At 51.8% G+C, this 24,365-nt stretch overlaps 1 protein-coding gene across 1 annotated transcript in view; it reads left to right on the top strand.

The window, feature by feature from the left end:
* The window catches only part of LOC144121137 (protein argonaute-2-like), a 45,087-nt gene that overhangs the window by 15,180 nt on the left and 5,542 nt on the right, over nt 1-24,365 (top strand). The window contains exons 2-3 of the mRNA XM_077654116.1: nt 17,060-17,463; nt 21,753-23,786. Coding sequence (XP_077510242.1) covers nt 17,060-17,463; nt 21,753-23,786 — 2,438 coding nt within the window. The remainder of the gene's footprint in view (nt 1-17,059; nt 17,464-21,752; nt 23,787-24,365) is intronic.

Genomic DNA, 24,365 nt, shown 5'->3' on the forward strand with positions numbered 1-24,365 from the left:
GTAGCGTTCTGCCCCAATAAGGTGGTGGTTACAACTTTATTGCCACAAAATGGAAGCCTGGATTATTTGGGGATGGTGCGAGGCAGTGTGACCTCCACTCGGGGGCGGCCTCTCGAGTTCGCGTGATGATGGCCAGCTGCGTTGTTTTCTTGAACTGGCCAAGAGCTTGTCCCATTCCTCCGCCGAGGGAGGTTGCAATAATGTCATCGAAGAGGGTGGGCTATCGCATTCGGGCAGTGAGGACGCCCTACGACCAGAATTTCACGAGGAACGGGTTGATCTCATTTCATGACAAAACCCATCACTTTAGGCTGGAGAGGCGCGCATATCCCCCTCCCCACAGATCTTCAACAAAAGCGCAGGAAGTTACCTGGCGCCGACTGCAAACACGCTCCCTTCAGAATCCGGCAGTGCTTTCCCTCAAGGACCCTGGCCAGTACGACCCAAACTGCCATAAATATGGTGAAAGGACCACATACGACCACATTCTGTGAAACTGCGCAAATAATTCGCCTCAGGCGGAGTTGATACAGTTAAATCTCCCGAGTGGTGGGACGCCGTGCTGGTCAGCTCGGATCCCAAGATTCAAGTACGGGCAATCGAGCGGGTCAATGAGGTCGCCGCCAGCCATGGGCTAGCGGCCATCTAGTATGTGTCTCCTGCAATCTGCCCTCGACGCAATAAATGTTTTACATAATAATAATAATAATAATAATAATAATAATAATAATAATAATAATAATAATAATAATAATAATAATAATAAAATATTAATATTAATAATAATAATAATAATAATAATAATAATTGGTTTTTGGAGAAATGAAATGGCGCAGTATCTGTCTCATATATCGGCGGACATCCGAACATCGCCGTAAGAGAGGGGATAAAGGAGGGAGTGAAAGTAGAAAGGAAGAGAGAGGTGCCGTAGTGGAGGGCTCAGGATTAATTTAGACCACCTGGGGATCTTTAACGTGCACTGACATCGCACAGCACACGGGCGCCTCAGCGTTTTGCCTCCATAAAAACGCAGCCGCCGCGGTCGGGAAGGAACCCGGGAACTCCGGATCGGTAGCCAAGCTCCCTAACTACTTAGCCACCGCGGCGGGTAAATGTTTTAGAATCCAATCCAATCCATTAAAATTGAAAATTGGCTGCTGGGGAAAGGAAATGGTGCAGTATGTATCAAATCTCGGCGGAAACCTGAACCGCTCCTTAAGCGAAGGGATAAAGGAGGGACTGAGAAAAGAAAGCAAGAAAGAAAGCCCGTAGTGGAGGGCTCCGGAATAATTTAATAATAATAATAATTGGTTTTGGGGGGGAAAGGAAAATGGCGCAGTATCTGTCTCATGTATCGTTGGACACCTGAACCGCGCCGTAAGGGAAGGGTAAAGGAGGGCGTGAAAGAAAAAAGGGAGAATAGGTGCCGTAGTGGAGGGCTCCGGAATAATTTCGACCACGTGGGGATCTTTAACGTGCACTGACATCGCACAGCACACGGGCGCCTTAGCGTTTTTCCTCCATAAAAACGCAGCCTCCAGGAATAATTTCGGCCAACTGGTGATCTTTAACGAGCAATGAAATTTCACAGCACACGGGCGTTACCTCGTGTTCGGGAAAGAGGCGACGCTGGGTCCAATACTGCTACCGACCACAGCAACGCCGCCTTCAAGGAAGCGCCACGGGGCAACTTTTTCTTTATTTTTTAAAAATGTTAGGAACGATAGATTATGGTGGGACTCCTGTCCGCAGCGTTGATTTCTTGCTTTATGTTTGACATTAGGAACGCTACATAAGGGTGGAACTCCAATGGCGCAGCATTGGGCTGCCACAACAACCTTACAGACCGCTTCTGTTCGAATAGTGCTATGGCGCTATGAAAAATTTTCTTCAGAAATAGCCGGAGAAGCGGCAATCACCTTGACGTTGACAAACCCGCGAGCAGAAGGGATTGTCAGGGATTCAAAAGCAGCCATTGGCAATTTCGCCAAGGGCAGAATATCTCCCATCTCCTTGGGAATTCTCAGGAATTACCCGGAAGACAGGACAGACGTGTGATTGGTTTGGGTACCGGCTCACTCGTCAAACCCGGGGAACGAGGCAGCCCACGATAAAGCTCGAGAATCTATCGGCCGAGCTGTGGAGGCTAACTCGGACGTCGAAATCACGAGAGATGGTCTTAATACTTTCCATGAGATTACTCAGCATTATAGACTAGAAAGGCTAACCTTCCCTGCTCCGCATAAAAGCCTAAACAAAGAACAGGAGGTACTGTGGAGGCAACTTCAAACAAAAACTCTCCCTAATCCAGCTGTCCTAAGCCATGTGTACCTGGATAGATATAAGTCGGAGTGAAGCAAATGCGGCGACAAAGCCACCGTAGACCACATTTTCTGGGACTGTCCGAGAGATCCCCAACCAATATCGCTCAAGAGGCTCGCGCTCCCGGGCCCGTGGGAGACCTTGTTGCTCAGCTCTAACCTGGAAACCCAAGTACAGGTGGTGACGAGAGCCGAAGAGGTCGCCGCCAGCCTCCACTGACGGCCACCTAACAAGATCAACAAACCGATTTATAACTCAAGACGATAATAAACGTTTTCCAATTCAATCCAAAATTTTAGACTGGAAACCGTCCCCCTATCCTCTCTTCCTCTCCCCTCACCTTTTTCATTTCATTTTTCAATTCCTCCAAATATCCTTTATTTCCGCAGCCTCAGCTAAGGTGCTTCAGCGTCGATGGCAGATGTCGGGGCTAGCAAAAATCTTTTCCTTCCTTTTTACTATTATTGTAATAAAAAAACGGCTACTACCAGAAAGGAAACGGCGAAGTAATCGTTTTTATGAAGGAGAAACGCTAAGGCGCCCGTGTGCTGTGCGATGTTAGTGTACGTTAATGATCCCCAGGTGGTCGAAATTATTCCGGAGCCCTCCACTGCGGCACCTCTTTCTTCCTTTCTCCTTTCACTCTCTCGTTTATTCCTTCTTTTACGGCGCGGTTCAGGTGTCCAACGATATATGAGACAGATACTGCGCCATTTCCTTTCCCCCAAAACAAATTATTATTATCAGCACAGAGATGAGCACAGAGAGCAGTGGAGGGCTCCAGAATAATTTCGACCACCGGGGGATCTTCAACGGGCACTGACATCGAAAAAGCACACTGGAGGAAAAACGCTAAATCGCCCGTGTGCTATGCAATGTCAGTGCACGTTAGAGATCCGCAGGTGGTCGAAATTAGCTCGCAGTCTCGGCCGCTCGTTTTCGGGAAAGAGATGAAGCTTGATCCAACACTCCTGCCTACCACAGCAAAGCCAGCTTCAAGGAAGCGCCATGTGACGAAGTTTTCTTTAGTTTTAAATGTTAGGAACAATAGATTATGGTGGAGCATCATTGCCGCAGTGTTGATTTCTTGCTTTAATTTTGACGTTAGGAACGCTACATAAGGGTGGAACTCCAATGGCGCAGCATTGTGCTGCCGCAACACCCTTCCAGACGGTTCCTGTTCGAATGTCGTGTAGTTCGCAAGGTGCTGAGACCCTATGCCGCTATGAAAAATTGTTTTTGACGATAGGAAACGGTCCCCCTATACTCTCTTCCTCTCCCCTCACCTCTTTCATTTCATTTTTCAATTCGGCCTGCTATCCATTATTTCCGCCGCCACAGCTCAGGTGCTTCAGTATCGATGGCAGATGCCGGGGCTGGCAAAAATCTGTTCCTTCGTTTTTATATTATTTTATAAAAAACCACTACCACCACAAAGGAAATGGCGAAGTAATCGTTTTTATGGAGGAAAAACGCTAAGGCGCCCGTGCGCTATGCGATGTCAGTGCACGTTAATGATCCGCAGGTGGTCGAAATTATTCCGGAGCCCTCCACTACGGCACCTCTTTCTTCCTTTCGTCTTTCACTCCCTCCCTTATCCCTTCCCGTACGGCGCAGTTCATTTTTCCAACAATATAAGCGACAGATAATGCACAATTTCCTCCCCCCTCAAAAAAAAAACGCAATTATTATTCAGGAATCATCTCACTTCTCGGTGGAACAACCCGCTTTCAATCCAGCGTTCATTCGAAACTAGAAGCGTTGGTACCGTTGGAAGCGTGGGTTCTACTACAATAAGGTGGTGGTTACAACTTTATTGCCACAAAATGGAAGGGATTAGTTGGGGCAGGCGCGAGCCCAGGGTGGCAGCAAGCCGAGGGCGACCTCTTGAGCTCGCGTGATGAGGGCCAGCTGCGTTGTTTTTCCTGAACTGGTCGAGTGTTTGTCCCATTCATCCGCCGAGGAGGCAGGCAAGAGTGTCGTCGGAGCGGGGTTGCTAGCGCATTCCCATAATATATGGTCTTGTGTGGCATGCGTCCCGTCGCCACAGTGCGGGCATGCAGGGTCATATTCACCGTTGGTGATTAAACGTAATCGGTAGGGGCCAAGAATGGCCTTTGTTTGTAGGCGTCTGAGTGTGGCTTGCGCCCTGTCCAGGTCGGGGTGAAGAGCGGGATACGTGCAACTTAGCCCGCGATGAAAGTTTGTAATCTCCGCGTACGGCGAGGCGCCTCGGCGGGGGCGTCCGCTCCCGAGAGGTCTCCCGTCATCCGGTTCGTTAAACCTACAGTACGCCACTTTCAACTGTGCGTTTCTTCGAATCTCTCGCAGTAGCCGCAACACTGTTCAGATTCAATTCTACCCGTCATCCCTAGCTTCGAATGCCGTGCTGTTCCCTCTTGGTTTTTCTCTGGATCGCATGTGTGGTGGGTGTTTTCAGCTGTAGATTTGTGGAGGGCTATCCTTTGCGCAAACGGTGTTGCTGTCGGCGCAATATTGGATAACAGGAAAGTTGCAGACCAGGGAACATCCACATGTCCTTGAGCGATAAAGTGACCCGTGGCCCTGGCAAACGGTGCCTCGGAGATTGTAACTTCTGTGGCCGCATAACCCCGCTATACTATTCTGAACAGGCAGGGTGTCGGTATAGTTAGCGTAGGCTGGGAAAGGGAACGGTTAGATAACACACTCCTCCGTGGCTTCTCCGCGCTGTAAGCGAACGAACGAAAGAGGAAGCGAAAAATAAAGAAGTGCAAAAGAGGCAGCGTAATTGACGGCTACGCAGTAATTTCGATCGGTTGGCGTTGTTCAACGAGGACTCATGTTGTGCAGCACACGGGCGTTTTTCGATATAAACAGCCCCTGAGGTGTCTGAAATAAGTACAGTTACTCGATTGAACAGCGTAACAATCCAAGGGGCGCCGATACACTAGATACAAACGCAGCACTACAGTGTTCCAAACGCCCTACGCCACAGCTGTTTCCGGCATTGAAGAGCAGGGATGAAAAGGAGGATCTTTTGCAGATGCAGCCGCTGACGCTTCTGGGGACGCAGTTGATGCAGCGCACCATCTTCCTCTCAGTAGTTTCCCTGACAGCACTCTGAACTGCCCTTTGTTTGCACGCGGCAGTGGTTAGGCATAGCTGGAGCCCGTCGGCAGGCCCGTGCACTTTCCTCTATTATCCTGTAATCGCAACAACATGGAAACCTTAGGGAATGTATATCCTCAGACATGGATGTCTGCGATAATCTTACAATACCACCAAACGCCGATGTCGGAGGTCGCCAGCGAGACGCGTATTAGTTATTCCGACTGAGCTAAGCCTGGGCTAGCGTCGCCGACTTGATTTTTTTTGTCGTCTCGCACTCAGGGGGACGTCAAAGTGTGGCGGCTTCTCTTTATCGAGCGAGTGCTAAGGTTGTGACCGCGAATCGCGCATCGGGGCCTCCTTTGAGAGCAATGGCCACCGCAACGACAGGACATAAACTCTGAGATTGGCGCCCGTGTGCTGTGCGATGTCAGTGCACGTTAGAGATCCCCAGTTGGTCCAAGTTATTCCGGAGCCCTCCACTGCGGCACCTCTTTCTTCGATGATTCGCTTAGTCCATGTTTTATCCCTTCTCTTACGGCGCGGTTCAGGGGACCGCGGATATGTGAGACAGATACTGCGCCATTTCTTTTCCCCCCCAAAAAATTTTTCAGTGTCGCCTGGCTTCACCGCGCACCGGACGGAGGCTCGCTGCTGCAGTGTTTGCGCTCGCACCCGCGCTCACGAATGGGCGCGGCGCTGCTCGAGTATGAGCAATTGACCCAAGGCCCACCCCCCCTACGGCTCCTGCGCGCCCTGGCCTGCTGCCTCGGAGGTACAGCGAGAGATCGTTGGCATATCGGGAAAGCGGAGCACACCCCTCTGTGCTTTGCAGCAGCTGGCCATAGACGTCATACACGAGGAGCTCCAGGACCATCTCGTGTACACCGACGGCTCAGTGGCTCACGACAGCTGCTCCCTTGCTGCTGCGGCCACCATCTCCGCCCTGCGACTGCACAGCCAGCAACACGCCGCCTTCCTGGGCTCCTCCACCACGGCGGAGTTGATGGGGATCCGGCTCGGGCTGGACCTGCTGCTCACCATCGGCCCTCCGCCGCCCAGGAGTGCTCTGCTGTGCGACTCCCGCGCCGCCCTCAGCCGCCTGCAATCTAACGGCCGCGGTACCCTAGTAGTGCGAGAAATTCGCTTGCGCATCGAGCGCCTCGCGCAGAGAGGTTGTGTTGTGCGTGCACAGTGGGTGCCCGGTCACTGCGGCATCGCCGGCAACGAAGAAGCTGACGACCTCGCGACCGCTGCACACCAACTACCTGCCAGCGATCTGCCCCTTGCGCTGGAGGACGTGCGTGCGGCCATCCACGACCATCTCCGAAAGCAGCACCCCGACCCACGCATCGCGGGAGGTGAGCGCGTCGACAGTGTCACCGGCTGTCGCGCACTTACACGGTCACAACGTGCAATGATCCTCCGCGCGCGCATTGGCTGCGAGTGGCCCGGGGAACGACGGGTGCATCACAGAATCGCGACGAGTGATGTGTGTGACGGATGCGGCGCTAACACTAGAACACCTGCTCCTTCTCTGTGCCGCGTTCGCCGATGCTCGTCGCGATATGCTCGCGGCCTATAGGGCGCAGGGCATACTACCTGACTCCATCAAGACGCTATTGTGGCCGCAGGGCAGTGCGCGCACTCGTGAGCGAACTTTGGTGAGCCTCTGTGCATTCCTCGAACACACGGGCTTGACGTCCCGTCTGTTCTCCGTCAGGTAGTTACACGCAGTGACCGAACGCTCCGCAAGTTCTACCTTGAACGATTAATAACTGGACGCCCCACTCCAGTTGTAACCAACACAGTGATGTGCGCGTGTGTCATTTAATTCCTCTAAAATGAACTAATCACGCGCACAACCTGGACACAATTCTTATTGTGTATATAGTTTACATATTACTTCTCCCCTTAGAAAAAATTTTATTTACATATGTACACATGCCAAGGTTACCGGATACATTTGACATTCACAAGTTGACATGACGCTCAGCATGTAAGGCGAGGCAATTAGAGTGCCAAAACATCTTTGAATAACTAACAGGAGTTTCTTGTGTGCGATTTAAAGCGGCGTGGCATGATTATTAACAGTGAGTGATACCGGAAAAATCTGACACGGAAAAAAAAGGGGGGGGGGGAATAAAGAAGAAGACCCTAGCGCCAGTTTGGTCTAAAGACCAGAACAAGACGTTCATTGTTAACAGAAATGAATGGGCATGACCACTGCCGGAGAAACTCTTCCTCTCCCAAGAAAAAGAGTTCCTCTGACAAGAAACTGATCAGCTCCCTTCTAAGACGGCCAAGTATTGGCCACACAGCTCGGCGTCGAAAGCCACCAGCGACCGCGGTGCATCGATTGCGCCATAAACTAAAAAGACCTGCAAAAATTAACAGGCGAGCAAAACGGCCGCTGGGGAAGCGGCCGCGGGAGACAAAGCTCGAAATGCCCTGCCCACGGAATCCCGCATGAACGGCGCGCCAAAAGACACGTGCTACCATGCAGGTGACTAGCATGGCGATTAGATTCCGGAAGCGGGCAATTCGGACAGGTACTGGAGCGTAAAACGTCCCACCGCTCCAGCCGATCACAAGTAGGCAGCACTACCCAACCAAGTTTCCACACAAAGTCACGTAGATGGTCTGGGAGAGGCGTCGATGTTATGCGCGCCCATTGAACGCGGCGCATCGGTGAGCGGCGAGCCGCCGGCACAACAGGCAACAACAGCGAGCCCATAATATTCACGACACGGTCTGTAAGGATGTTGACGTCAGGTGCTACTGCGCTTGCATGCCTGAAAAAGGCCACTGCCGTAGTATATATAGCGGTAGGCTTCTCTGATTGAGGACCATGATTAACTGGGGCCGAGGGATCCAAAAAGCGCAAGGAAGGGCCCAAAAAGTACCGCGCCAGGGTTCGCGCCGGAGACGCGTCCCCCAGCAGGATACGCAACATGCACTTCAATGCTAACAGTGAGGACGTGATGGTCAACATTGGGAAGGCAAAACCACCTCTCTCACGTGGTTGTCCAAGAACAGCACGAGCCACAAGCTCGGTTCCGCCTGACCAAAAAAAAGAAAAAACTGTAGTCTGCACCCGCCTTATGACGCGCAGGGGTGGTTTAACAATGTGGCAAAGATACCAAAAGGCACCCAGCACGACCGACTGAACCAGGTGGCGCCTCTCAAGCAGAGGAAGGTCAAAGGTCTGTGCCCTCTGCACACGAGCTGTAATACCCTCTACGACCGAAGACCACATACCATCCCATACTCCAGCACAGTCGTAGGTCACTCCTAAAATGCGCATCTGCTCACACCACTGTAAAGGTATTGTACTCGTTATACGTCTCTGAGGTGACCATACAAAAAAGTAATGACTCTTGGAATAATTAAGAGCAGCCCCCGACAAGGAGGCGTACTCACGAAACACGTTTAAAACTTCGAGCAGGCTGCGTTCATCAGCTAAGTATAGCGTGATGTCATCTGCATAAGCAGTGACGCGTACACTCTCACTGCCTGGCAATGCCAGACCGCTAATGAGAGAATGGTGATTGACTGCCAAAAGGAAAGGCTCTAATGCTAAGACAAACAAAAGAGGGGAGAGCGGACAACCTTGACGGACGCCGCGACCAACATCAAATGCGGTACTTTCCCAGCCATCGAGGAACAGAGTGCTTGAAATATCTCTGTACATCTCTTTAATAAGTAGCACTAAAGAAGGTGGGAAACCGAAAGCATCCAGTGTACCGTAAATATACTCATGCTCTAGAAAGTCGAATGCCTTCTCTTGATCTAGAGAAACAAGAAGACCCTGTGCGCGCCGCCGTATAGTATACTCTAGGATATCTCTCGTTACAGAAGATAAACTATGTATTTCACGGCCCGGAATGGAGCAAACCTGGTGGCAGGAAATGAGGGACGGGAGAAGAGCCCGTAAACTGCGGACGAGTAATTTTGCTAATACTTTAGAATCTGTATTTAGTAAGGTGATAGGGCGCCAATCTGCCGGACATGTCGAGAAAGAAGACTTTTTAGGGATCAGAACGATGCGGCCTCTTTTAAATGAATTAGGAAGGACATTCCGAGTGAAACAGATTTTTATCACTTCCGTGAAAATGGGGCCTACTATATGCCAGATTTGTAAATAGAACTCCACAGGAAGACCATCCGGCCCAGGCGTTGAGCCTCGTTTCATGGAATCTAACGCCTCCTTGATTTCGTCTGTTGTTGGCGGAGCCATAAGGCCATCATGAAGTTCATCCGCAACCTGCGGCAAGCCTGCAAAAAAAGGGTGTGCGGAAACGTCATCGCGATGAACCAAAAAGTGCGACTGAGCAATATCCCTGAAATGGACGAAAAACGCACTGAAATTCCTGCCAACTGGCTGGGCCACAGCACCGACGGAAGAGGTATAAGCAGGGGCACCTTGAGCGCACAACAGCTCCTGGCGTGCAAACCGAAGCACCTCTGGATGAGAAGTTGGATTGCGCCGACAACGCCATGCGGCCGCTGTCAGAGAGGACGATCGTAAAAGACGCTGGAGACGCTCTGAAAGTTCCTCTTTCCATGCGCACATAAGCGCCGATGGCGACGGGGTGCGCTGAGCTATACGGAGCTTCGCCGTCATAACACGAACCTCAGCTGAGACGCGAGCTCTAAGGGCTCGACCAGAAGCGGCGCAATGGTGACGCCACTGCTCCTTCAGACGATCCCAGTCACCAGGCACGGCCCCAACAACCGAAAACCGCAAGGCCCGCGTTAGTCCTTCTCTCGTGCTGGCATCGTGAAGGATGCGTACATCCAAACGCCATGGTCTGAAAGGAGACACTGCAGCCGCCGGAACCCTGAGCGACAGAAGAAAGGGGCGATGGTCTGATATGTGTACTGGTGAGGATGGCAGCGTTATTACATTAGCAGCACCCACTGTCCTCGAAAGGCCCGTCGGTACGTACGCCCTGTCTAGCCTGCTTGACGACAATCCGCGACGCCAAGTCCACACAAAGACGCCGCCATGCAGGAGCTCATAAGCATCTGTTAACAGAAACTGGTTGACTAGGCGGCGCAACTCGCGCGCATTCCAGCTTGGTCTGCCTCTGCCAGGGCCCTGCACATCAGCGACCGTATCGAGCACGCAGTTGAAATCGCCCAACATCACAACGTTTCGTCCTCCAAGAAAATACACATCAAGATTTTTATAAAATGAGTTTACCAAATTAGAATGCGCAGGTGCGTAGATGCAAAGAAGTCTCAGACGAAGTGAGTTAAACGTGCAGTCGAACGCCAGCACGCGTCCAAGCGCATCGTAGGTAACATGATGGTCTCGCAGAAGTATTCGGTTCAGAACAAGAACGCCAACTCCGCTAGAACGCGTGCTAGCGTACGAAAAGAAAGCATCAATACCAAACCTACGCTTAAATTCCAACACGTCACTGAGGCGAAAAAAATTAGTTTCTTGCAGGCAGAGGATATCGCAGCCCGATGAACGAGCGAAAGCGACCACCTCGGTCTGCTTCATAACATTGCGAAACCCTTGCACGTTAAGCGTGATGATGTTAAGTGTAGCCATTTTGGTAATGAAAAAAGCCAAAAAACAACGAGTTGTGATGTCTAAGCAATACAATGCGCGCTACGAACGGCGCCAAACCATCTCACTTTTTTTGTAGAGTCGGACCAGAGGAGGCACGAGGCCTCCTTGCCCGACCAGAAGAGTTGTCCGAGTCCGTAGTTGACGTATGTGGACGCTTTATGCTGGAGCTCAAAGCGACCATCTCAACATCCGAAGAGAGAGTACTAGAAGTGCTGGCGCTAATCCTCGACGCAGAAGAGGACGGCGACTGCACAGATTCCACGTCAGGAGATGGCCTTGGCTCCTGCCCAGGCGAAATATTTGTGCCGACACTAAACAGCGATGACGAAGGAGATGACGACGGCGGCTCGGCTCCTGCCCAGGCACGATGATAGTCTCGTCGATGACGAGGTTGACTGAAGAAGCTGAGGACGACAAGCTGCTCTCGTCACCATCGGCCTCAGATACGCTGGCGTTGTCGCTCAAAACCGCAACGCTGGCTGCAGGCTGCCGCGCAGGCTGCGAGAGCGGCCTGTCCCCAGCATCAGAGACCTGCAGGGGCGCAATGGGCTCGGCCTCCGTAGCGGCAGGTACACTTGGAGAGACTGAGGCTGACATAGCAGGCACATTTAATGCCGGCTTGCGAGGTGCATCACTGGACGCATCAGCCGTAGGCACCGCTTCCTCCACCGATACATTCAGAGACGCCGAGGAACCACTCACAAAGCCGTTGGTGTCGGAAACGCCGCGTTCCTTGATGGCTTCATCGGCTGCCTGTGCAGCCGGTGGAGGTGCAGGTCGGGCCGCAGCCTCAGAGTACGAGGGCTTGATCGCGCATGCCACGGTAGCGTGTGGATCACCACAACGTCGACACGGCAGCACACAACCTTGGCCTTGGTGCCCAAAGACGCCGCAGCGGGCGCAGAACGGAGCCGTACACTGTGCTCTGAAGTGTGATGTCGACCCACAACGTCGACAAACACGCTGCATGCCTTTGTAATCGCATGTCACGCGGTGGCCAGCGACCTTGATGTAGTTAGGCACGGGCGACTCGGGCTTCATTTCAATTCGGACATACCGCGTCCCGGTGGTGACAGTGGGACGCGACCCCATGATGCCGCGACTTATGTGCAGCACCTTGCCATAAGGAGAAAGAGCCTTGGCAAGGGCATCACTTGGTACTCGGGCGGGCAGAAAAAGAACAGTCACCTGAGTCACCTGGGGGCTCAGGGGAACGATGGGGACGCGTTCGTTGCCGATGATGAGGCAAGACGCATCAACGATGGCAGCCATGGCGGCTTCACTCTTTACGGTAACTTGGTAGTTGCGTCCACCGAAGTGCTGGACACAGTAAACTTCTTCCAAACGAACTACGGAGGCTGTCGCGTCGACGACATCCTCCGGACTAGCCCCCTCAGGGACGACGACATCAAAGGCAAGGGCCTTTGTAGGTGGCTGGCTCACCATGTTGAGGCGCCCGCCAGCCGAAGGGCACCGGAACAAAAGATCACTCTTGGTGGTCGAACACCGGCCACCGACGCAAGCCGGCGGCCGGAACGCACGCAGGAACACAGCAGGCCGAGCACGATCTGACGGTCTGAGCGCCAATCTAAGCCAAAAGGCCGAGAAGCGATTGTGTATATAGTTTGTACATGTTACTTCTCCCCCTATCCTCTCTTCCTGTCCCCTCACCTCTTTCATTTCATTTCTTCATTCTGCCTGCTGTCCTTTATTTCCGCTGCCCCAGCTCAGGTGCTTCAGTATCGATGGCAGATGCCGGGGCTAGCAAAAAACTTTTCCTTCCTTTTTACTATTATTTTTAATAAAACCACTACCACCACCACCCTCTGAGCAAAGTAGCTTCTAGGAATAATTGGGTTTCGAAGCGGAGTCACCCTCCACTTGTTGTCTTCGACTTCCCCAGCGCGCGTGTTCGAGACGCGCCGGGACCTTGCGTTCCCATAAGGAGCAGTGGTAAAGCGTTATCATACAATTCCCTTTGGTTCCATACAGTGTTTTTTTCTTTATGCTTTCATGGAGGCAGAAGCGCCGGCACGCGCATGACGTCTCCAAGCGTAGCCAATGACGGCGGAACACGTGCAGCTCGTGGCGTCGCATATGAGCCAATCGCAGAGCGGAAAAGGCCTCTATAAAAGAGAAACAGCGCAGCCATTTTGCCTTTCTCTAGGGGCTCGACAGGCAGTCAAGACGTCCGTTCCGTTGATTGCCAATTGTGTTTGTGGCCCCGCTATCTAAATGGGGAAAGGAAAGCGCAAAGACATGAAGAAAAACGACTCAGCTGCTGGACCTCCAGGTGCGTAGCGAATTTCCTTCCGGTTCTGTGGCCTCCGCCGCTGTCTCGTTTGGGTGCTCGATCCCTTTGTTCATCTGGCGTCACATAGTGGTCGCTTTAGGCCTAACCTCGTGGGCTACGATGATTGTGTTCTAAAGCATATTTTTGCGAGAAGCCTGAACGAAATGCACGAGCTTCGTTACCCGTTTGTTTTCGCTATTATGCACCATCGTTTTTACGTGAGCGTGAGTGACCGTGACTTGAGAGAAAAAAAGAACCTGGTTCGGTTGAGCCGAAGCGACCTCGGCAGCCTTCTAATCGCGTTAAGGTGGGTTCACGTGCAAGCAAATGAGCGAGCAGAGCGATAGAGCGGCGCGTTGCATCGAAGAATTTGCACATTTATTGAACCTCTTTCCTCTGGCCGTTAGATGCGCCGCGACCGCTCGAAACGGCTTTGTGCGCCGCGGCGGCACAAATTGCTAGCGTTTCCGCTCCTATGTGAAGTGGCCTTTGGACTGCGTACGACTTCGCGTCTCCGGTCCTCGTGGTTCGTACAGTGTCGCCATATGCAACGCCAGTATTGGGCTCGATGCCCTCAGGCTGTGACAATAGCCTTGCTTTTTTCGAACAAAGCCTGCACGCTTAGTGAAATCGCGAAGCCTTCAGCTTGCTCAAGCTCCAACCTGCGTTGTGGACAATGCACTCTTTAGATATCATTAATATTAGGCTATTTTGTTATGACAACCAACGTTTTGCATTGATGCTGCAGTCTCGGGAATACTTGATGTTGCGGTAGCATTGCTATACGGTAGAATGTATGCGGAATGAAGAAAATTACCAAATTCCAGGCATGCTACGAACGTCAGTGCTAACAGGTTATGTGAAATACCTAACTGAAGCGCATAACCCAATACAAAGGATCGCGTCGCTTCGCTTCACGTCATCTTTTGTTTTTAATTTTTTCTGAGAGGACCCATAAAAGGGGTTCCAGCCGAGCCGCGCATTTGTGACCGGCGGCGCGTTCCTGCCGTGAATGCCTTGCCGAACGTTCGCCTTGCGCACGCGCACTGTTCGTCTCGACGCTCCTCGAGCACGCGCTGCTGCACGCGTCGCCCGTGCGCCTGTGTGTTCCGTCCATGCTGCTGACCTGACACGGGACGGGTGCTGTGGAACGCTCTTCAGCTTGGTCAGTGCCTTGATCCACGGCACGTTTCCGACCGCTGCTGTCTCGTTTTAGCCCGTTCTTCTTGGTGCACAGCAACCTCTCTGCAGCTCCGCACCCCAGTCCCCTCAGCGCATTTACGATTCCTTTATGGTTTATTTGGGTTTAACGTCCCAAAGAGACTTAGGCTATGAGGTACGCTGTGGTGAAGGGCTCCGCAAATTTCGACCACCTGGGGGTTCTTTAACGTGCGCTGACATCGCACAGAACACGGGCCTCATGAATTTCGCCTCCATCGAAATTCGACCGCCGCGGCCACCGAACCCGCGTCTTTCGGGTATCGTGTTTCTGTTCATTACTCTGTTACCGTCGCATTTTTGGCTTGGGCTATCCGCATTACCCGTCACAGTGGCTCAGTGATTAGGGTGCTCGGCTACTGTTCCGGAGTACCCGGGTTCGAACCCGACCACGGCGGCCGCGTTTCGATGGAGGCGAAATGCAGAGGCGCTCGAGTGTTGTGCGATGTCAGTGCAGGTTAAATATCTCCTGGTGGTCAAAACTTTTTCGGAGACCCCACTACGGCACCTCTTTCTTCCTTTCTTTTTTCACTCGCTCCTTCTATCCCTTCCCTTCCGGCGTGGTACAGGTGTCCACCGAGATATGCAAGACGGTTACTGCATTATTTTCTTTCCTCAAAAGCCAATTTTCAAAAATACCTCTCCCCGGATTGTGGTCGCTATTTCTCGCGACTGCGTGTTTTTTTTTGTTGTTTTTTTTGGAGGGGGGGGGGCTGCCGGGTGAAGTCAAGGCGGCTTAACAGCTTGACGAGTTTGACCTTGAACCGAGGAGAAACCATGTGAGAGCTATGACGTCACTTAGCCGCCACCGTCGCGTTCATTGTGATCATTGGCATTGTCGTTCACGATGTTGCGGACTCCGTCGATTTTGAAGAAAGGAAGGGAATTGGGGAAGCGCGTTTCCCACAGCGAGCATGTGCTGACATTCTCCGTGACAGCAAGCGTTATCCGCGGCAAGGAACGTGCATTCTTTACGCCCGATATATAAATTAAAAAAATTGAAGGCTGATTCGACGGACGGTAATTCGAAAGTTCAGCCCAGGTCTCCGCAAGCCGCCAGCTACCGCTTGGCAGGTGTCGTGTTACGTTGCTAGCCCCCCTCCGGCATCGTCCCGTAGCAGCCGCCTTCCGGCTGTCCATTCCTCTCGCCGTGTCAGGTGGCGCTTCGCTCTGCTACTTCGTGCCAACACGTCACCTGTCACACTCCGTAACACGTCATCTGTCAGGTAGCATGTTACAGCGACTACGATGCGGAACGCAGGGACGGGCGAGCTGCGCCCTAAACGGAATGAAACTGAAGAAGTCACTGCAGTTGAATACGAAGCGAAAAGTTTCACAACGTTTGGTAAAGCATTCATCGCATAGGCCGGAGAATAACCTTGGGCGACCGTCAGCCCAACCACGTTAGCCGTGTATGACCGTACGTGGTACAGTTATGGCGTCGCTCTTGACCCTTTACCCATGACCTTTAGTTCACCTCTGCTCTTTGACATTGGTTGATACTACGTCTAAGCCATGTCGTGTGTGTATATAATATAGAACGGCCGTGAATGCAGGCGCTGCCATGGACGAGCCTGAGGCACTTTGCAAGCGTCCTTCCTTTTCGCTGAATTCCAGGGTTAGCCAAGTTGTTTTTTTTGTTGTTTTAGAAAATTGTTTTTATTCTCACGTATACAGCTAGACGAAAAGCGTGCGCGTGTGTCTCAAGTATATTGAACGCGCGGCGGGGTTTGTCGTTTGCCGCTTCTTCGTTGCGGTGGGGGGAGGGCTGATCACTTTTGTGTGAAAATTAAGACCCTGCGCGACAGCTATTGCCTCGCACTAAGTTCTTCAGTGCAAGGGCTATACGACGCTGTTTGGGGGAGCTGCATGTTTAGTCGCGTTTAGTCACGGAGCATGCCATTATCGGCTTACACAGCTGTCTGAGTTGGGACGGCTGTTCCGACCTGTTCTCTCGACCACAGTATACTGAGTTTTCGGTCACTGACCATGTCAACTATGTTAACTGCAGTCAGCTGACCACTTTCACATGGTCAGTAAACCGAAGATTCATTCTGCTGACCTGACCAGACGGCATTCCATCAAACCATCGACTAAGTACTGTATACCAGATGTTTTTTCCCGTTGAGCAGACAAGGGAAGGGGACGAAAGGGGCTCGTTAAGAAATACATGACGCAAGCCAACAGTGACCGAACCAAGGAGCATAGGGAAATTTTAAAAAAAATATTTTGTGGTGTTCATCAGTGGGGGCTTAATATGGCAATGACTTTTTAAATAGTCTCTTTGCGACCTTAAACCCTCATAAAAAGCGAAACTTTTTAAAGATAATTCATTAAAAAGCAGAAGAAAAACAACCACATGCCGCCGGTGGGATCCGAAACCCACGACCTCTGAATTTCGCGTCCGGTGCTCTACCAACGGAGCTCCGGCGACGCCTGTCCAGTCTTCTGCTTTCGGCAGTGTATATATGCGTGTCGTAACGATCGATATGATCGCAAGCGCAGCCGATATATAGAGCCGGCGTTAAATTGGCATTTTCGGCTCGCAGCAGTGCCTTCGGCCAGCGGTGGCAACCAAGCCACACCTCCTGCTCCGTCGCCCGCCGGTCCCTCGTGGGTTTCGTTCGCGCAAGCACTCCAGCAGGGCGCCGCGGCCAGCCCGCAGCCGCGCGCCGTCAGCGGCGGCCCGACCACGGCCGCGGATCCCAGCGCTCACCCCACCGCTCAGCCCAGCGCCTCCCGTCCCAGCTACGGGGCCGCCGCCGCCGCGGGTTCCGCCAAGGTAGCTTCCATCAGCCCCCGGCCTGCATCCGCAGCAGCCGCCGTGAGTGGCACTCAGCCGGCAGCAGCTGCCCTACCACCGTCGCCACCAAGCACGCCGCCCGTCGCGGTGACACAGCAGACCCCCGCAGCTGGCGACCAGGCCACTTCAGGCGACGATGTCAGGATCAAGGTGCGTACTGTTTTCCGAAAAGGGCTTCATCTTGAGCCATGCCATGTAGTTCGTTTAACCTCGTTATAAGGAAGCTGAAAGTTCGTTCACGGCTGTTGCTTCGTTATATGCACTGTTGAAGGAGCTCCCGAGGGGAATCGTAATTCCTTCGTTATATTCATTATTTCGTTATAAACCATGCTGTGCATCTCGTTATGCCAGCGGTCCAAATACATTTGAACCTCTTTACAACGAAGTTGAAGGTTTCCGGCGGTTACTTCGTTATAGCTGTAGCTTTGTTATAGCCCCTGATGGCCGAGCTTCCACGTGCAATCATAATTTCTTCGTTATATAAGTTGTTTCGTATTAAACCGCTTCGTTACAAAGAGGTTCAGCTGTTAGCTTCAAGGCAAGAGGAAACCTCACCTCTCCAAAACATCGACTTAAGTGGACGGTACGAGAACCGAACTCCGGTATAATACAACTGAAGAAAGAAGCGGCATGTGCCTCTCGATAGAGGCCCTCCAGCCAATGGCGTCGACTGGTTCCCATGACGTCATGGTTACTCAATCCTCTTGGACCTGTGTGACATCTCAGGGAGTGGCATATGAAAGGATATGAACCACCGCTTGATCAGATTGACAGCGGCGCCCGGAGAATCGGCCGACGCCGTAGGCTGCAAGGCGTCCTTTGAAGTGCATCCGTCGCTTCTTTCTGGAGTTCCAGCCGACTACAGGGCTTTGTTTTTACTGCTGAAAAGTGCTGTGGGTAGCAAGCATCGTGGTAGTGCATGACGTATAGGGCGCTCTGGAAGTGAAACGTAAGATTTAGCTGCTGACAATGCCTAGATCGAGAACAACGTTTCGGAACCGCTACGGGTTCCTTGGTCAACAATGAGGAGGACAAGGCGAGTGGCTGAAATTTAAAACCGAAGTTTTTGACGTAAAGACCGTACTTAAATGAGTGGTTCGAATCAGACCGGGCAGCTGCAATACATTTCGATGGAGGCGAAGCGCTAAGGCACCCCTGTGCTTTGCGATGTCAGTGTACAATAAAGATCCCCAGGTGATTCAAATTATTCCGGAGCCCTCCACTACAGCACCTCTTTCTTCCTTTCCTCTTTCATCCTTTCCTTTTTCACTCCCTCCGTTTTCCCTTCCCTTATAGGGTGTTTCATGTGTCTGCCAATATGTGAGAAAGATACAGCGCCATTTCCTTTCCCCAAAAATCAATTTTCAATTTTCACAGTTTCTTCTGTGAGGTTCAGGGCCTTAGTCTCACCTGGATAAAGGGTGGCTCAAGCAATTGGTGCGTCGTCAGGTTTAGCCTTGGAGTTAACTACTTATACGCCGGCGGCCGAGTGTTTTGTTGCCAGCGTATGAAATATTGTTTTTAAAGTGAAAGCTTTACTGGCCACAGGTTGAGCAATTTTGCATGATTCCTGGAGAGGACGTGGAGCAGTAATGACACATGGCATTTCTCTCTTTCGCTCTCTACCCACTACTGTGCATGCCCCACTAGTAGCACTGAGCCACAGGTGTTCCACCTGCCTTTCCTCAAAATCCAACTTTCAATTTTGTTTTCTCTTTCCTCTTTCCCTCCCTCCTTTATCACTTCCTTCTTGGGGTGGTTCGGGTGTCCACTGAGATATGTGAGATGGTAACTGTGCGATTTCCTTTCCTCAAAAACCAAAGAAAACAAGTTAGTGGAAGGACTTGGTAGAGTTCATTGGAGTTCACAATTTTGCAATGACCATTCATTTTCACGAAAGGAAAAGCGCACAACCAGGAAAGGCGCACAACCGGCTCTGCGGGACAGTGGAGAGCTCAATCTCGCTTCCCCTTTGTATATCCTGGATTAGCTGGGCTAATCCAACCCGCCGCGGTGGCTCAGTGGTTAGGGCGCTCTGCTACTGATCTGGAGTTCCCGGGTTCGAACCCGACCGCGGCAGCTGCGTTTTTATGGAAACAAAACACTAAGGCGCCCATGTGCTGTGCGATGTCAGTGCAGGTTAAAGATCCTCAGGTGGTCGAAATTATTCCGGTGCCCTCCACTACGGAACCTCTTTCTTCCTTTCTTCTTTCACTCCCTCTATCCCTTCTTTTATGGCGCGGTTCAGGTGTGCAGGGATATATGAGACAGATGGTGCATCATTTCCTTATCCCAAAAAGCAATTATTATTATTATTCCTATTATTATTATTATTGGGCTAATCGACATTAACTTTTCTGGCGGGAGGGGGGGGCGGAAGGAAATGGTGCAGTGCCCCCAACCGCCCCCGTAAGGGAAGGGACAAGGGTGGGGGGAGTGAAAGAAGAAACGAAGTAGTGCCGTAGTGGAGGGCTGAGGAATAATTTCGACCTCCTGGGGATCTTTAACGTGCACTGACATCGAACAGCACACGGGCGCCTTTCGCCTCAATCAAAACGCAGCCGCCGCGGTCGGGTTCAAACCTGCGAACACCGGGTCAGCAGCCGAGCGCACTAAGCACTGAGCCACCGCAGTGAGTGCAGTGTCTTTTTTATTCACGCGTTAAATGCGCTTTTTCTCAAAGCGAAATGCTGCACTGTCGAGCCCAAACTTCCACTCTGACAAATTGATGTTTCCTTGGCCTGTAGCTGTTGATTCTCATAAATTACGCGTCTGCACATTGTCAATTCATAGAAAGATTCCCGTATGTTGCTCATCTTTCACTGTTAATGAGCGGCTGGTGCGTCTTTCCGACCTCCACGAATGCCGAAATTTCCACTGTAGTTCCTTGTGCCGAGCTTCGGTGCCGGGCGCCGGTTTGTTTCATCATGAATAATTAAATTTTTCCAATTTTTTTCACCCCAATCGGGACCATTTCTGTGGGCCACCTTGGACATGTGACGTCACCAGCTGCATGCCCGTCGATATTTGCTCGGAGATTGGTCAAGAAGAAAAAAAATAAGACCTTTGTTTTTGGCCATTTCACACAAACAGTGGTCTGTCGCTTACAGTCTCCAGTTTAGTCAGTCAACGCACCGAGAGGTTCTGTGACAGTATGCATGACGACAAGCCTCGATCTCGGCGTCATACTTGGGGAGAAACCGAGTTTTGGTTTCGGCGTTCTTTGTTTTTCCTGTTTTAAAGAGCTTCTACTCAGGATTCTGAAAAACGGGTTTTGAGGCACAGAGAAGGGACTCTTAAGAAATGTGATGCGAATGGGAACACAATACCACGTCTAAACATATTCAAAATAGCCCACATTTTCCCTTTGAGTGGTTCAGAAACCTTGCAAGAAATGCTTCTACAGCTGTGGCACCATCATGGCCTTGGTTCACTGTATAAATAATTTAAGGCAGAAAAAGAACAAGTAATTACTGTCTCGCTTTTGATGAACACTGCGACTACGCAGTGCGGTTCCTTGATTTTGCAATCGTCCCGATCGTCCCTGTCATATCCGCTCAAACTAGCACAAGGCTCTGAAATATAATCCGAGGAAAGTACAGGGTCGGTTAAAAGTTCTCAGGCCAAAGGGTCTGCTTTTGAGCTGTATTATCAGGCAGACATGACACCACCAGACTCAGAATATCCGTAGAAAGCGGAAGAGGTATCGTTCTGTGCTCTGGGAACCTTGATAGCTTTATTCGCGTCTTAAATGCCATGATATACCGATGAAACAAGCAAGCCCTCTGGCCCCGAAACTTTTGACTAACCGGGTACAGAACCAAATATTCAGAACCCACAATCCCGAGCGAAGGTTGGCGAGCTCTTTCCAGTGACTTTTTCACGCCCGCGCATTTCTCCGCCTCGCGCTCCTGCGTATTTTTGTTCAGATGTGTCAGTCGGTTAGATTAAGAAGTAAGGCAGCTGCTATGGCCGCTGCCAGTAATAAGCGTCGCTTCGGCGGTTCAGGAAGCCCCCCTGACCCCATTCTACAGGGGGGGGGGGAAATCCCGAACGCATAGGCAGCCGGCGGTGGGGCCGAGTGGGTAGGGCTGGCTGAACAGCGCCGACCTGTGAGCATGAAAAGAGTGATGAAAAGATATAGAAAGGCTCGAAGACGCTGAAATTTAAATTTTGACTGCACATAACGTCGCTTGCACAAAACATTTTAAACATTGTCACTGGAGGATATTCTTGTTCAAGCGCTGTCCTTTAAAGGGCTCGCTATAATGCACGGGGTGCAGGAGGCTTTTTCCATTAAGACCCACCGGAACCGGTCCTGCGCTGTAGTGTAAATCGAAGACCATTCGGCCAAACTTATGTGACGCTCAACACACGAAACAGTGCGTCCATACCTAATTGTTCATGCTCTGCTCTAATTACCTCCAAACACGGCGCAGGAGCTCGAGAGAACCCTACCCTCTCACTTCCCACGGCGGCCTGCCCACGGCCAGCTGGGCCGGACCATACAACTTCTTGCCAACCACTTCAGCATCGAGATACCGACTGGCAGCGTCTACCACTACGACGTCGACATCTCCTCGGAAACTGCCAAGGAGACCAAGGTTCCTGAGCAGAAAAAGTACCGATGCCTCAGTACAAAGATCAACAGGATTGCCATCGAGCTCCTAGTAAAGAAGTACCGGCAAGACCTGGCCAACTGCATCCCTGCTTTCGATGGCCGCAAGAACCTGTACACACGCCGCCAGCTCAACTTCCGCGAGCGGACATTCACAGTCGACCTCGAGGAAGACCAAAGATCCGAGAAGTTTATAATCAAGATCCAGTACGCGGCCACAGTGAATCTGGACGCCCTGCATGGCGTCTTCCAAAAGCGCGTACAAACTGTGCCCCAGGAAGTCCTCCAGGCCATAGACATCGTCTTGAGGCACAGCCCCTCGATAAACCTTGCACCAGTTGGACGCTCGTTTTTCAGACCGCCGGGACCCAACGAGCACAATGACCTCGGAGGAGGCCGGGAGGTGTGGTTTGGCTACTACACGAGTGTTCGACCCGCCCAATGGAAGCCCATGCTTAACGTCGACATGTCAGCAACCACATTCTACGAGTCGCTTCCACTGGTCGACTTCATGTGCAGGTTCTTAAGCGACAGCCGTCGTGTGTTGACGCCCGCAGACTTCCGGTCATTGCGCGACAACCAGTACGTGCGCCTGAATAGGGAGCTCAAGGGACTCCGTGTCAAAGTGACGCACCTTCCGTACCCGCGCAAGTACAAAGTGGTCAAGATCACGAGGGAACCTGCGAAGGAAATCTATTTTGAATCAGAAGGTAGTCAGATCTCCGTCGCCGACTACTTCCAGAGCCGCTACAGGCGCTTGTCGTACCCGAACTTCCCTTGCGTGCAGAGTGGCAGCCCGACGCATCCGGTCTACATTCCTCTGGAGGTGTGCGAGCTGGCCGAAGGCCAGCACTGTCGGAAGAAGCTCGACGAGAGTCAGACCGCCGAGATGATCAAGCACACGGCCAAGCCGCCAGCCAAGCGCTTCCAGAAGATTCGTCAGTCCGTGCGCGACATGGTCAGCAGCTCGGACAAGTACCTGCGAGAGTTCGGCGTCAAGATCAACACTGAGCCCACTCAGGTTGTGGGCAGAGTGCTCGACCCGCCATCTCTGGTATTTGAGAACAACACCATGTGCAAGCCGCGCGACGGTACGTGGGATCTCCGAGGGCAGCGCTTCTACAAGGCGATGTCCATGACAAAGTGGATTGTTCTCAACGTGAGCCGCTCCGCGCACAAGGATTCCCTGGAAAACTTCATCAGGATGCTGATCCGCATCGGCCAAGAACTGGGCATGCGCATTGCGCAGCCGCTTGCGGTCATCACGTTCGACACAAACCGCCAGCCCATGCGGACCGTTCTCACGGAGCAGCGCAAGCAGTACCCGCAGTTGGAGATGGTTGTGGCAGTGATAACAAAAGCCACGAACTACGCTGAGATCAAGCAGGTGGCAGAGACTGAGCTCTCTCTGCGCACACAATGCATCTTGGACAACAACGTGGTCCAAAAGTGCAACGCAGCGCTCATCCAAAACTTGTGCCAGAAGATCAACGCCAAGATGGGCGGTATCAACAATAGTCTCCTGATGCAGGAGAAGCCGAAGCTGTTTCATACGCCCGTGATCGTCATTGGAGCAGACGTGTCGCACCCATCGCCTGGAGACAAGGTGAGGCCATCCATCGCCGCGTGCGTCGGAAGCCTAGACACTGTACCGTCCAAGTTTCACGCCACCATTCGGGTACAGATTGAAGACTCCGAGGCTAAGGCGCGTGTGGAAATCATTAGAGACCTGAAGGACATGATCAAAGAATTGCTACTGGCTTTCCACCGCGCCACCAGGCACAAGCCCGAGCGGATCGTCTTCTACAGGGACGGAGTGAGCGAGGGGCAGTTCTTGGAAGTCCGTAACTATGAGGTAAGTAACTGCGCCTACTACTATACTGTGCCCACTAAACGCTCATCTTGTTAAGACAGTTTTTCCCGCATTCAATGTCACTAGTGTCATTGGATAACCTTTGTCTTTGGAGAAGCCGACTAGCTGTGCATATACGTAACGACACCGAATTGATCTCCACAGGGATATAATTTCAGGACATCCAGGATATTCATTTCTGGAGACGTCTTGTCGGCGTTAGTTGACCTCAGCTTGATCGTTTCTCTGCAAAAGGTGGTAAACATCCAAGACTGAGGCCTCTGGCGCGGTTTTGTACGTATCCGCTCCGCCTCTCATCCTTCTTACACACGGGCGATTATAACTGCTGTGCAGTTGACCGTCCGTTGAGCTGAACGACAGTTCGAGGTGTTATACCCGTGCCACACGGTCAAGTTTTAGGTCATTAATTACTTAGTAAATCAATTTTTAACGCTATTGGCGCGGTGCCACACACTTGTATTTAATGACATTAGACAGACTAACTGGCGTTTGCGACCTTCTGAGTTCGCCACACCTCATTCGCTCGAGATCTGTATACTCTTTTCGCCATTCCGCATGCGG

This window comes from Amblyomma americanum, chromosome 1, assembly GCF_052857255.1.
Source record: "Amblyomma americanum isolate KBUSLIRL-KWMA chromosome 1, ASM5285725v1, whole genome shotgun sequence".
Lineage (NCBI taxonomy): Eukaryota > Metazoa > Arthropoda > Arachnida > Ixodida > Ixodidae > Amblyomma > Amblyomma americanum.